Source organism: Stegostoma tigrinum, chromosome 2 (genome assembly GCF_030684315.1).
Source record: "Stegostoma tigrinum isolate sSteTig4 chromosome 2, sSteTig4.hap1, whole genome shotgun sequence".
NCBI classification, from domain to species: Eukaryota; Metazoa; Chordata; class Chondrichthyes; order Orectolobiformes; family Stegostomatidae; genus Stegostoma; species Stegostoma tigrinum.
Window position 1 is genome coordinate 127,421,038 of NC_081355.1, and position 12,207 is coordinate 127,433,244.

A 12,207-nucleotide genomic window follows, 5' to 3' on the forward strand; every position below is an offset into this window, starting at 1 on the left:
ATTTTTAAATCTGTGTTATCTCCGTGCAGCTACTTCTCCCTGTGTATGATAAGTGAATAACAGTTCCCCTTGGTTCAGAGCTTGTTGGAAGTGCTGAGGACGCCTAATCCCTTCCTCACCCTGGCTTCCTACCTTGGGCTACTTCGGTCAGTTTTAAATTTCCCGCGCTGCATTCAAATTCTGCCGCAAACCCAAATGTTTCATGAGAAAAGGAGGGAGGGAAGAAAAGGTGATGGATAGAGGAGGTGGGAGGGAGGGAGGGAAAATCATCTCCAGGGTAACCTGTCGTTCCCATAGTAAGGAGCGCGCGCGCTGTACGAAAGCGGGGGGGGGGGGGTTGTGGGTGGAGAGCGCGAGGAGCGCAAAAAAAGGGGGCGGTGGAAAGGTAGGTGTGTCGCAAAGAAAAATAAAAGTGTCGCAAAGAAGGCTGGGGGTGGTTGCACGCGTCCTGGAATTTGACAGCGCTTATCAATGAAACGAGAGAGCGAGCGGATCATGGCGGATGGCCCCAGGTGTAAGCGCAGAAAACAGGCAAACCCGAGGAGGAAAAACGGTGAGCTTTTCACCGGGGTGAGGTGGGGGAGGCAGACCTGTGTGGAGGAGAGATCTTCACAATTCTCCCCTCACACCAATCCCACCTTTCAAACAACACCTCCTCTTCTCCTTACTCTTTTAAGAGCAGGGATAAACGGGGGGGGGGGGGGGGGGGAAGAATTGGTGGTGTAACTGGATTAAAAAGAGCAGAAACAAAAGAAAAACTTAACTCGGAGAAAGTCGGCTGTGCGGTAGAGAGAGAGTAGTCGAATTTGAAATCGGGAACTCGACAGAAAGAGACAGCTCAGTCTCAGTGCGGGTTTTTTTTGTTTAATGATGGTTGTTTGGAGTTTGATTGTGGTGGGTCGTTTTATTTTGGGAGGAGGGGGTTATGGTGGGGTTGGTGTTGAGGAAAGGATTGAGCAAAGTGTGGTGAAAGTTGGGAGGCGAGCAGTTTTTGCTGTTGTCAGGGTGAGATCATTACCTGCTCCTGCTCCCTGGCCTCTCTCGCCCGTCGCCTAGCGGTTCATGGCCCTGGACCGTTATACGCTGCCGCTCCCAGCTCTTTATCTGCTTCGTCAGTCAGACAGCCTCCTCCTCCTCCTCCCCCTATTCCCTCTCCTTTCACCCACCCCAGGGCGAATTAGACCAGACTATTCTCTAGTCTTGTGTTTATAAAATGTGCATTCAAAACTCCGACACTTTGCCTTCTTTCTATGCAGGGTGCTTTTGGCGGTGAGGGCCGTTTCTTTATTTCTTTCGGGTCTCCCTGAACTATACCACGGTCTTAAAAATGAACTTATCACCTGACGCAGTCAAAGTTGAAAAGTGTTTAAAAGAGGAAGCGAGACATTTTTTGGCTTGTATGTTTCTTCCTTTCCTCCCCTCCCTGGTGTAAACATAAACAGATTGAAGTTTTGTTTTCTTTAATTGCTTGATGTTATACTCCAGGAAAGGCTGAGTCTATCGTTTGTCTCTTTGCCCGGCTACCTGATTGGTGCCGAAATGGGTAGTCACGGTTCGAGCGAATTACGGGGCCTCTGGCCCGCTCCGCGGACTCGGACTCTCGGCTGAAAGCGCTATATAAGGAATACATTTACGTTATAGCCGGGAAGGAGTTGGATCTCTTCTCCCACCCCCCCCCCCCCCCCCCCCCACTTTCATTTATTTAAAGTTTTATGTGAGCGTGTGTATGTTTGGTTTCTTGAATCCTTCAGTGTAAGGAAGAACAGTACTTTGAGCGTATCGGTTACAATTTAGTCCTAAATTGAAAATATTTTGTTTGTTTCAAAGTTAGGAAGGTAGAGATTTCCCCCTTCAGGAAATACAAGCTAACGGTGTGACAGCATTTCCCTTCTCGCATTTTGATGTTTTTATGTATTTTCCTGTGTAGTTACCACATTTGAAATACAAATTAAAATAATATTTTTCATTTAAGATGTATGCATTTAGAGTGATTGTAGGGTTTTTTTTCATTTAAAATGTTTTGTCTTAATGGTTGATGCTAAGTTGATGGGCTTTTCCTGCTGACGAAATTGTGACATGTGCGCCTGCCACAGCGAGCGAGAGAGAAGGGAGGGAGAGCGATGTAAACATGTTTACCTGAAAAATGGGACCGCTACGTTGTTAAAAATGGCAAGAAAACCTGGCGCCTGCATATCTATTCAGTGTGTGCTTCTTGAAATCAAGTAACAATGTGGGATTGAAGCGGATTTTTAAAAAGAGAAAAGTATTTCCTTTCAGGAGGAGAAAACGATTCCTGATTGTCGTGTCGAGCCGAGCCGAGCTGACTAGGCTGCAGCAAATGGCAACTTGTGCAGGTAGAAATGGTGTTAGTTTCAGCCCCCTCTGTCTGCTTCAGTCTCCTGGGAGAGATTTATTTACCATGGTTGCAGTAAGGTTACTTTCCTTTGTGTTTTTGCACGGGCATAATTCGTGAAAGGCACTTCACATTTTTAATCCAAGCCTTTTAGATTTTATTTTGAAATTGCATATTAGAAAGGAGACAGCTGGTGTTCCATGTCCAATCCCCTTTCGGTGTATTTTAATCTCGACAAGCACACCCTGGTTTCCCCTCGGTGTGTCGTTCCCTCTATTTTATGTATGTTGGGAGGGGTGTAGCAATCGTTAATATCTGATTAGATTGACGCCTGGAAGCTCCTGCAGAGAAGCGAGTGGAGGAGGGGTAATAATGAACGTGTTTATGTTGGGTGGAGGTTTTTGTGTAGGACGTGCGCACAGGTAACGAATGCGGTGAACGCGGGGAAATTTTTTTCGAAGCCTGAAGTGTTATTCCATCCGTTTAAATCACTCGTGTCCTGCCATCTACAGAAAAAACAAATCTAGTTAACTGACTGTAGCACATAGTGTTAAGCGACTGCTCTGTATCGCTAATCCTATTGGAGCAGTCATAAATCTTTAATTTTTTTTACCCTAGTTGTGTGCGTTTGCTGTATCTGCCCACTAGGGTAGTTTTCTAAAAATATCAGGTTAAAGCAACTGACTTTCAGTTTTTCTTTCACACATTAGAGATTTAAGAATTTATTCGCTGTTTGCACATTCTTTTTCCCCGAGAATATATTATTAAAATTTCCAAGGTACATGACAATAGACATTCAAAATCGATCTTGCATAAGGTGCAAACTAAACCAGTTTCTTCAAATAATAGTTACTCATTACATTTAAAATTAATATTTACACAGTTTGTATAAATGTACAGCCCCAGAGGTTTTACCTTTTTGCCCAGCCTCGGTATTGTTGCTGAGAGGAGTGAGGGTGCCCTTTCCACAATGAGTGCCAGATGCCTTTAAACTTTAGTGCATCATTCAATGCATAGTTTTGGGCCTTGGAATATTCTTGGTTGTGGGAATCTCTTTGCACTGAGAGACTTAGCATTCAGAGAAACAGAATATGAACTATGTTTTGACTTGGATGTTTTTTTTGTTTGAAGTGCAAGTTCACTTTGTTATCTGGTACTTTGCATGGTTTAGTTCCATGTGCTAGTATAGCACTTGCATTTCTCAATTTTGGTTTTAATTCCTGTGAATTCAAAATTGAGGATGCTTGAATAGGGATTTCCCTTGTTTATTTTCTCATTTTGAGAAAGCACACTTGGGTTTACCGGCATACAGTGCTTTCCAAACTTCACTTAAAGATGCTGAGAAATTGCATGTGCCTAAAAATAATTTATCTTAAATAATTTTTGGGAAGCAAGTTGTAGGTTTAGGATAGGAAATGCAAGTGATGTCTTGGCTATTGAAGAGTTGGGGATCAAGAAATTGAAGAATGCCATATCAACACTGGCTGATGAAGTAGAGTGAATGCAGGACAAATAATTTCTGTAGAAACAGAAATCATCTCAGAGGTCAATATTTTCTGTGCTCTGAATCCTCATCTGCTTTCAGATAAGTGGTTGAAATATTTTGAGCATAAATGAACTTGGCTATTTAATTAAAGATGGAAAACCATCTTTAAGGATGTTGGCATGGAAGATTGGAATGCATTGTTTTTCTTTTGAAACTTGATGTCAGTCTCAAACACAGCCAGACACAAAATACAGTTCAGTGCATTTGACGCTCACTATGGTTATAACCTTGCGCTCCATACATCTTAATTTTCCAAAATTATAATGAAATTTGGATGTCCGAAGTGAAATGTAATGTCACATGTTCAATCCTTAATCTGCTGAAAGCTCTTTTTGCACTGACACTGCTTAGTTTTGGTAATGCTTTTATTTATTAACTTCATAAACTTTGAAGTAGTGAACTGCAACAAGATTGATGTTTCTAAAGTGGGTATGATGAACATTTCATTATCTTGAAATTGATTAATCTGAACAGAAAAGATGTATTACACATTCTACAACTTGGAGTTTTTTGTTTACCAAAGTTGGTGCGCTCGCAAAAATTATTTTTAGCCAAAAAGCAGGAAGCAAACATCTGAGGGGCTGTTCAGTGACCTTTGTCCAGACACTCTGAATGCCTTAGGTATGATTTCACTTTCACTACATCCTTAGTCAACCTAAACGCCTGTCAAATCAGATTTACGCATAGACCTTTTTCACTATATGTGCCTGAAGGAAACAACAAAGCATAGAATAATCCTGAGCACTATCCATGTGTTTACTTTTATGTTGTGGTGAAAGGGGGAGGGGTTCCTCCCCCCACCCGTAAGGTGCTTGGCACATCAACTGTCTGGATCAGTATTTATTTTCTATTTGGCTTTTTAGAGTATTGCTCTTTTACTGCCTACACGTGATCAGACGATTGGCTAGCTCATCCAAGTAAGTCTTATACTTGGGATTTGGGTAAAATACAGTGGGAAAAGAAAAATTGTGTATTAATTTAGAAAATACACTGGCATGTTGGGCAAGTAGATGAACTGTTTTGTGTATATTTGGATCATTTTGATTTGTCCTAATTGCATACTTTTTTAGATTTTGCTTTGCCGATGTACATCTAAGTTAAGAGGAGACTTAGTCTTAGAAATTACTAAGAATTGTTGACTGCCTTTCAAGATAAGCATTGTACTAATCCTTGTTTTTATTTGTAATTTGAAAATTGTAAAAGTTTTGATCCTGTATAGCTGAGTTTAAGATTGGCACCTTTTTTGTTGTATTAACTGCATTTGTTTTTTAGCTAAGCCTTTAAGTTATCTCTGGCATGGTTTCTAGCTCAGTCAGTGAACTTACTGAGATTTTTCAACTATTGTGCACTACTTGGAGAAAAGCAGTAACAGAATGTCACAGTTACTTTTTGGAGTTTTTTTGCTATATCTCATATGGTATCTGCCATAAAAGAAAGGGTTTATTGACTGGTTTCTGTATAAACAGGGACAACCCTTTTTTCATATTTGTGCATAAACTTGGAATATTCCCCACAGTGTTTGTTGGAAAATGGAAGATTATCATTGTAGCCATGAAAGTTGCAGTTGAGATCTTGACATCCTCAAACGATATATTTTTGTAATATTTCTTTTAATTTCACGAAGTATGATGACACTTGAATAGAATAGCAACAATATTTAGAGCCAATGTTACTTCTAATGAGACTTAATACTTTAAAAGTGTCTTAGAGTTAAAACCTTGTTTTCTGAACCTGACTGTATTGTTCAAATCAGTACCCATGAACAATCTAGCCACTATGCATGTCATTTAATGTTTTAATTTTGACTTCTTTTTGAGAAGTCACTTGTATGGTATAATATATGACCGTTTATTCATTAGACTGACTTCATGGGAAAATGTGATGTTTGTGCAAAATAACTACAAAGACACAAAGTGAAATTTGGAATTGTTTTTTTGGAATATGAAAAGTTTGAGGGATCACAGTTTTGTATTTTGATTTTAAATTATAAAATTGGATTCTTTTTGTTAGTTCATTTCTGCCTTCAATCCAGAGTACTGTACAATTGGCAGTATTTTATACACTGATTAAATATTTCAACTTAATACTACTGTCTTGAGACAAGTTTCAAAAGGAAGTAGTAGTGTTGGAGGTAGAATATTGGAAATAATACAGAAGAACAAGATTCAATTGCAAAATCACTTTGCAGAATCATTTCCAAGAAGAGGGGGACAGTTGGGCAACAAAGAGCCCTCAGTACAATTGTGTTCAGTTGGAATTTGAGAAAATTCTGCTGTAGATAGAATTTTTGTTGTTAAAAAGAGAGATGTATGGCCTTCAACAGTGTGATAATCCCAGTCCTGCGCTGTCACCTTGAGGGATTCCTGACGATGAATGCTCAGGACTAGTGTACAATCGAGTACTACAACCTTCTAACTGTCGTAGGGCTGTTTGCTGATTGCACAGGGTTCAGCTCCATCTGCAGTTCCTCCTTAAATATCAAGACATTATATGGTAATGTGCATCAAATCATCTGAACAAATAGGCTAAAGCTGATAAATGGCAACTAACATCATGTTAAACAATTACCAACAACAGAGAATGTAACTGTTTGATGACATTGCCAATTGGTGGCAGACACGTTGGTAACTGGTTCTGTGTGGTCACTGAATATAATTGAAAGAGCCATGTCAACATCTTCACTACTGAAGAAGGTAGCCAGCTTGATTATTCTGTGTGAGTTGTACATGTCCCGAAACCATCACCACAATTCCCAGCCTTTTTACCTTAGGTGCAAATCTGCAATGTAATAAAAACTTTTCACTTGGCTGAAAGGCTTTCCTGACACCCAGGACTCAGTAAGTTACACAGTAGTCAAAAAGGACACTGTTTGCTTTAACAGTTTCTCATCTGCTTACTGGAATGTCTGCCCACCAGCGTACCATGGCTATAATGTGTACTATCTACAGGATGTACCATTGTAGCAAGCAACTGTATTTGTTTGCATGTCGAATCTCCACTACATAGTCAAAGTGGCAGCTGGATGGAACTACCTAGGCCTCCAAGTTGCACACCATGATGTTGAGACACATTGCATACTCCTTTATGGTTACTGGATTAGAATTTCAGAACTCCTTTCCTAACATGAACTGCGGCAAGTCGAATGGTGACCTCATACTGTCGTCTTGAAGCCAATTGGAAATGGCAATAAAGACCACTGATGCATATATCTTGAAGTGAAGTTTTCTCTTGGAAGTCAAATAACCTTTTCTAAAAATAGGATGTCAGAAATGATCTTGAATGTCTTGTTTAATTTTTTTTAGAAGCTCTGTTCCAGTTTCATTGACTCATACTTTTCCAACTGAGTCATTGGGGTAGGGATCCAGAGTGGATTTTTGTTACCTGTGTATGCATTTCTTGGCTGAGATGGAATACATGGGACAGAAGGCTTCACATGAAAGCTGGGTCAATTCATTCTACTTTGGTTGTACATTCAACCACTCATTCGAGCTTAACAAGAAATCTGCATGTATGAAATAATAGAAAAATAAAACAATTGAAAATGCTACATTCATGCTTTGAGCTTGAACCAAATTAGGACATAACTATTCGCTCTTACTCTCACTCTCTCCAACAGCCATCTGTCAGTTTAGTTTCAATTTTAAAATTGAAAATGCTATACAAAGACTCACCTATTGATCAGAGTTCAGAATTCACATTTAATGAAATAAATAATAGCAGTATTTCCATATTTACTGCAGTAACTATAAAAGTTGACCCCTAATCTTTGGCAAATATCTTTAATTTTTTTCATGAATAATAAACTTATCCACAGGACACCTTCCAATTCTTCACCCCCCCCCCTCCAAAAAAAACCTCCAGCAGCACTAAAACTACGTGCCCGGCTGCTTCCTGTCTTGGGCTGTGGGGGGTTTTATGAGGCCTGTTTTTGAAATGGAATGAAACTGTATCATGGAATGGGCTTCAATTTGATGCCTGTGGGATTCTGATGGATGCACCGTATTGATGGGCCAGGATGTTTGTAAAACGTCTGGATGCAGTAAAACCAATCTGGCGTTGAGTGAGTGCCATCCTACCTCTAACACGCAGAGCTCCATCTCCAGGTCCGAGGTAGACTGGAAAAAGAATCCTGACAATGGCTGGCTGACTGACTGACTGGTTAGTTTCTGATACATGAATGACTGACTGATTTGAGCCCTGGCACCATGTTTGGAAGTGAACTAAATTTGATGGTTTAGAATGGTTCACTGAAATGATGACTGCTGGTCAGTTTCCGCATCTCAATAATGACTTCTCCTAAGATTTAGTTGAAAGTAAATCCTGTAAAGCATTAACAACATACAGACCAACAGTTCATTTTGCATTACGTCAGAATTATGAATTTTACACAAGGGTTTATACAGTCTGTTTTGATGTTCAAGATATTAATACGGTTAGAATTGCCTACTCTATGTATTTAACTCTGGCTACCCATCTTGCGTCCAACCTATCAGATCCTTCCAGTTTCCTGACAAATGAGTCACAGAATTGTAAAATCCCTACAGTGCAGAAAGAGCCCCTGTTAAAATAATAAATTTGGGGAGGGCAACAAATAATTTTGTTCTCTTCACTGAAAGTGAACTTGCTGTCTGAAGTCTGTTATCATGAACTAGTTGGAATAAAGGTAAATTTGTTTGTTCACCAACCTCTGTTTTGGCAAAAATACTATGTTTTTTCAGCAACTGAAAGACTTTGATCATACCTGAAACTCTTACTTGATGGAGACAGCATGAGTTAAATAATTTTGGATGCTCTTTTGGAATGATCACTGATTTCTAACCAAAATCAATGCCTATTGGGTCAGTTTTCTTTTTGTTCATTCTGAGCAGTTTTTGGGTAAGACTCCCATGTGGAGAGAAAACAAGAACAGTTTTTGCAAATGTGTCATTTTCTTTTACTTGTCATGATCACCTTTTGTGTCTAAAAGTATGCTGAACTATCAGTGAATTTGTTAATTGGTTGGTTTGCGTCTGGAGTAGACATAATTTAGCATTCAAGGAGGCAAAAATTACTGCAGGTACTGGAATCTGTATGAAAACATAAAATGCTGGAAATCCCAGCAGGTCAGGCAGCACCTGTGGAATGAACAAGCTAATGTTTTATTTCCTGTCGATGTGGGAAAGCTGACATGAAGTGTGGAGGACACAGCATATTTTGTAGTAGTGTGGGGCTGCAAACTTGATGAAGAGTCATCTAGACTTGAAATGTTAGTTTGCAGTTTCTCCACAGATGCAGCCTGACCTGCCTTGATTTCAAGCATTTTTGTTTTCAGTAACCGTCACTCAAGTGTTGGGTTCGGGTTTGCCAGCATACAGCTTCTAATTGAATTTGTGTTTGGGAAGAAGTTTTGTAACCATGTTCAATCTGCATGCTGCCAAAAAACTTTGAACTTCGCCATTTTGCCCGAGGTATGTGTGTCTCTAATTTAGCATTGTGCTTCAGTAAGTAGAAACTGGTGGCATGTAATTTGGTTTACAATAGCTTTAAGAATATGAGCTGTAAACTTTACTCTGGAGGAAAGATTGCAGGTCATCTGCTGGATGCTCATGTCTGCCTACTAAATGGTGCTGTTGAATTTAGGGTCGGATGCAAACGCTCGAAGGTTTTTCCTGATTTATTTTCCAAAAAAAAATTTCAATGCATAACTAACTGTGTGTGCAAAGAAAAAATGAGTTGTATGCTTCCCAGTATAAGACTGACCAGGAACAAGCTTGTGGGTTTATTCCAGGGAGTGGGTGTTTGTAGTATTTAGTTGTCAGTGTACTTCAAATCTTTTAGCTTATCTAATTCTTGCTAAGTTAAATCAGTATCTTTAAAGAACACAGTTTGGATAGAGGCCATGCAGTCGTCCCTGCAGAAAGATATTTGTATCTATATAATGTTTTTAATCAAACCTCACAAAGAGCTTTGTAACTCAATAAAGTACTCTCGGGCTGTGTTACTTAATGCAGTGTCCCCAAAATCATCTATCATGTAAGTTGTAAGCAAGTCATTAGACTGGAGTAGGTTCTATTAGGATCACAAAGTGTGATTTATAAGTTTATGGGCACACGTGTCTTTAATAGTTCAGGAGCACTTTGTTTTGGTGTGTGTTAATGAAGATGAGGGTGACAAAATAGTGATTAAAATAAATGAAGTAAGGGTTAGGGGGAGAAAGAGACAGGAGAAATGAGAGGCTGCTTATGCTTGGACTAGACTGTCTTAAAAGAAGACAAACTATAGATGCTAGAAACCTGTAACAAAGCCAGAAATTGCTGGGAAAACTCGAACTTGACAGCATCTTTGGAGAGAGGTGTTTTGGGTCCAGAGACTACTTCAGAATGGATTGTAGTTAGGGAAAGGTTAGTATATATGCTGAGGATGGGAATGGGGTGGCTAGGAGTAAATGATAAATGGAAATGGAGCCCAAGAGAGAAGAAATCATGATAATAGTTAGGCAGACAAAGGAAGTCAGTCTGGGACAGTCAGTAGCTAACAATGGGTTGGTTGTGGTAACAGGCCATCTATGATAAGGCCTCGTCTATGGGAGTTGGGGGCAGGACATTAGAGAAGCTGCTGAAGCCCTAAAATTCTTGAACTCTATTGAATCCTGAAAGCCACAAGATCCTCAAGTGGAAAATGAGATATTGGTTGGTCTTCTGGCACTGAGCTTTGCTGAAATGCTGCAGCAAGCCTGAGACACACATGTTGATCGGGGAATATGGTGTTTTGAAGTGGCAAGCTCAGAGATAATGGGAACTACAGATGCTGGAGAATCCGAGATAACAAGGAGTAGAGCTGGATGAACACAGCAGGCCAAGCATCTCAGGAGCACAAAAGCTGACATTTCGGGCCTAGACCCTTCATCAGAAAACCAAAGCTCAGATCATATTTTTGGATAGAACATAGGCATTCTGCAAAGTGATTGGCCAGCCTTCATGTTGTCTCCCTGATGTAAAGCAGACCACATTGTGAATAGTGAATACTAGATTGAGTGAAATGCAAGTAAATAACTGCTTTACCTGGAAAGTGTGTCTGGGGCTTGGATGGTGTGGAGGGAGGGAGTAAACAGGCACGTTAGATCTTCTGTGATCGTGAGGGAAGGTACGGGGGGTTTGAGGAGGAGTTAAGTGTGGACCAAGGTTTCTGGAGAGAATGGAACCTGCCGAAGGCTGATGAGGGAGGGATATGTCTGCTGGTGGTATCCTGTCGGACATGGCAGAAATAGGTGGTTATTGATCCTTTCGGATGTGGACCCTGGGTAGTAAATGAGGACTGGGAAAATTGTGTTGTAGGGAAGAAAGAAAAGGAATCGAGGCTGAAGTGTGTGCAATGGGTCGGCTGAGGGCCCTGTTGACCATGGTGGTGAAGAATACTTCCTTGTAGAAGGTGGATGTTTTGGAGGCCTCTTTGTAAAAGCTGATATCACTGGAGTGGCTAGGATGGGAGAATTTTGGAGAATGGAATGGAGTACTTGCAGGAAGTATAATGTGAGATTGTATAGTAAGGGCAATTGTGGGAGTCATTGGGTTTGTAGTGGATTGTAGTTGACAGCCTTCCCCAGGAGTGGAGACATTGAGGAAGGGAGGAGTTGGATATGGACAAGGTGGAAAGTTTTCTGATTCCGGATGAGAGGGATACAGTGCCAATGTCATCAGCGTACCAGAGGAAGAATTGGAGATGAGGTATGGAGTAATCGGAGTGGAACAAGAAATGTTCCACTTACAGCATAGAAAGACAGGCATAACTGGGGCCCACGTAGATACCAATGGCCACGCTTTTGACCTGAGGAAAGTGAAAGGAAGTAAAGGAGAAGTTGTTCAAATTGAGGATGAGCTCAGCCAGGTGGAGGAGGGTAGGGGTGGATGGGGTGTTTCAGGCCTTTGTTCCAGGAAGGAGCAGTGAGCCTTGATGCCAATCCTCATGGGGATGGACATGTAAAGCGATTGCACATTTGGGGTGAAGGGGAGGCAGCTGTAACCCACAAATTGGAAGTTCTAAAACTGACAAAGCATTTTTTAAAAAATTGGGTTATGAAATCCAGGTCATTATCAACTTGGATTCAAAGGAGGCTCAAGGCCAACAGCACCATTTGTGATTCTTCAGATACTGAAACAGTCCATGTTTAAATGCACCAAGATGTGCACACTATCCAGGCATGGGCTGATAAGTGGTAAGTGACTTCTATTCCCCACACATGCCAGTCAGTGATTGTCTTCATGAAGACAACCGAACCACTGCCCCTTGACATTCAGTAGTGTTAGCATCACTGAATTTCCCCCATTATCAA

The 12,207-nt window shown here is 40.6% G+C and overlaps 1 protein-coding gene across 8 annotated transcripts in view; it reads left to right on the top strand.

Moving 5' to 3' along the window:
- The first annotated feature begins 424 nt into the window (after positions 1-424).
- Positions 425-12,207, top strand: part of zeb1b (zinc finger E-box binding homeobox 1b) — a 147,687-nt gene continuing 135,904 nt past the window's right edge. For 2 of the 8 annotated variants that reach the window (XM_048548920.2, XM_048548975.2), the window contains exon 1: positions 426-553. In XM_048548920.2, the coding sequence (XP_048404877.1) occupies positions 472-553 (82 nt within the window). In that variant the 5' untranslated portion in view covers positions 426-471. Of the gene's footprint in view, positions 554-1,186; positions 1,270-2,277; positions 2,355-12,207 lie in introns of those variants that run through there. The other 6 variants (XM_048548909.2, XM_048548929.2, XM_048548966.2 and 3 more) reach the window with 5 other exon arrangements.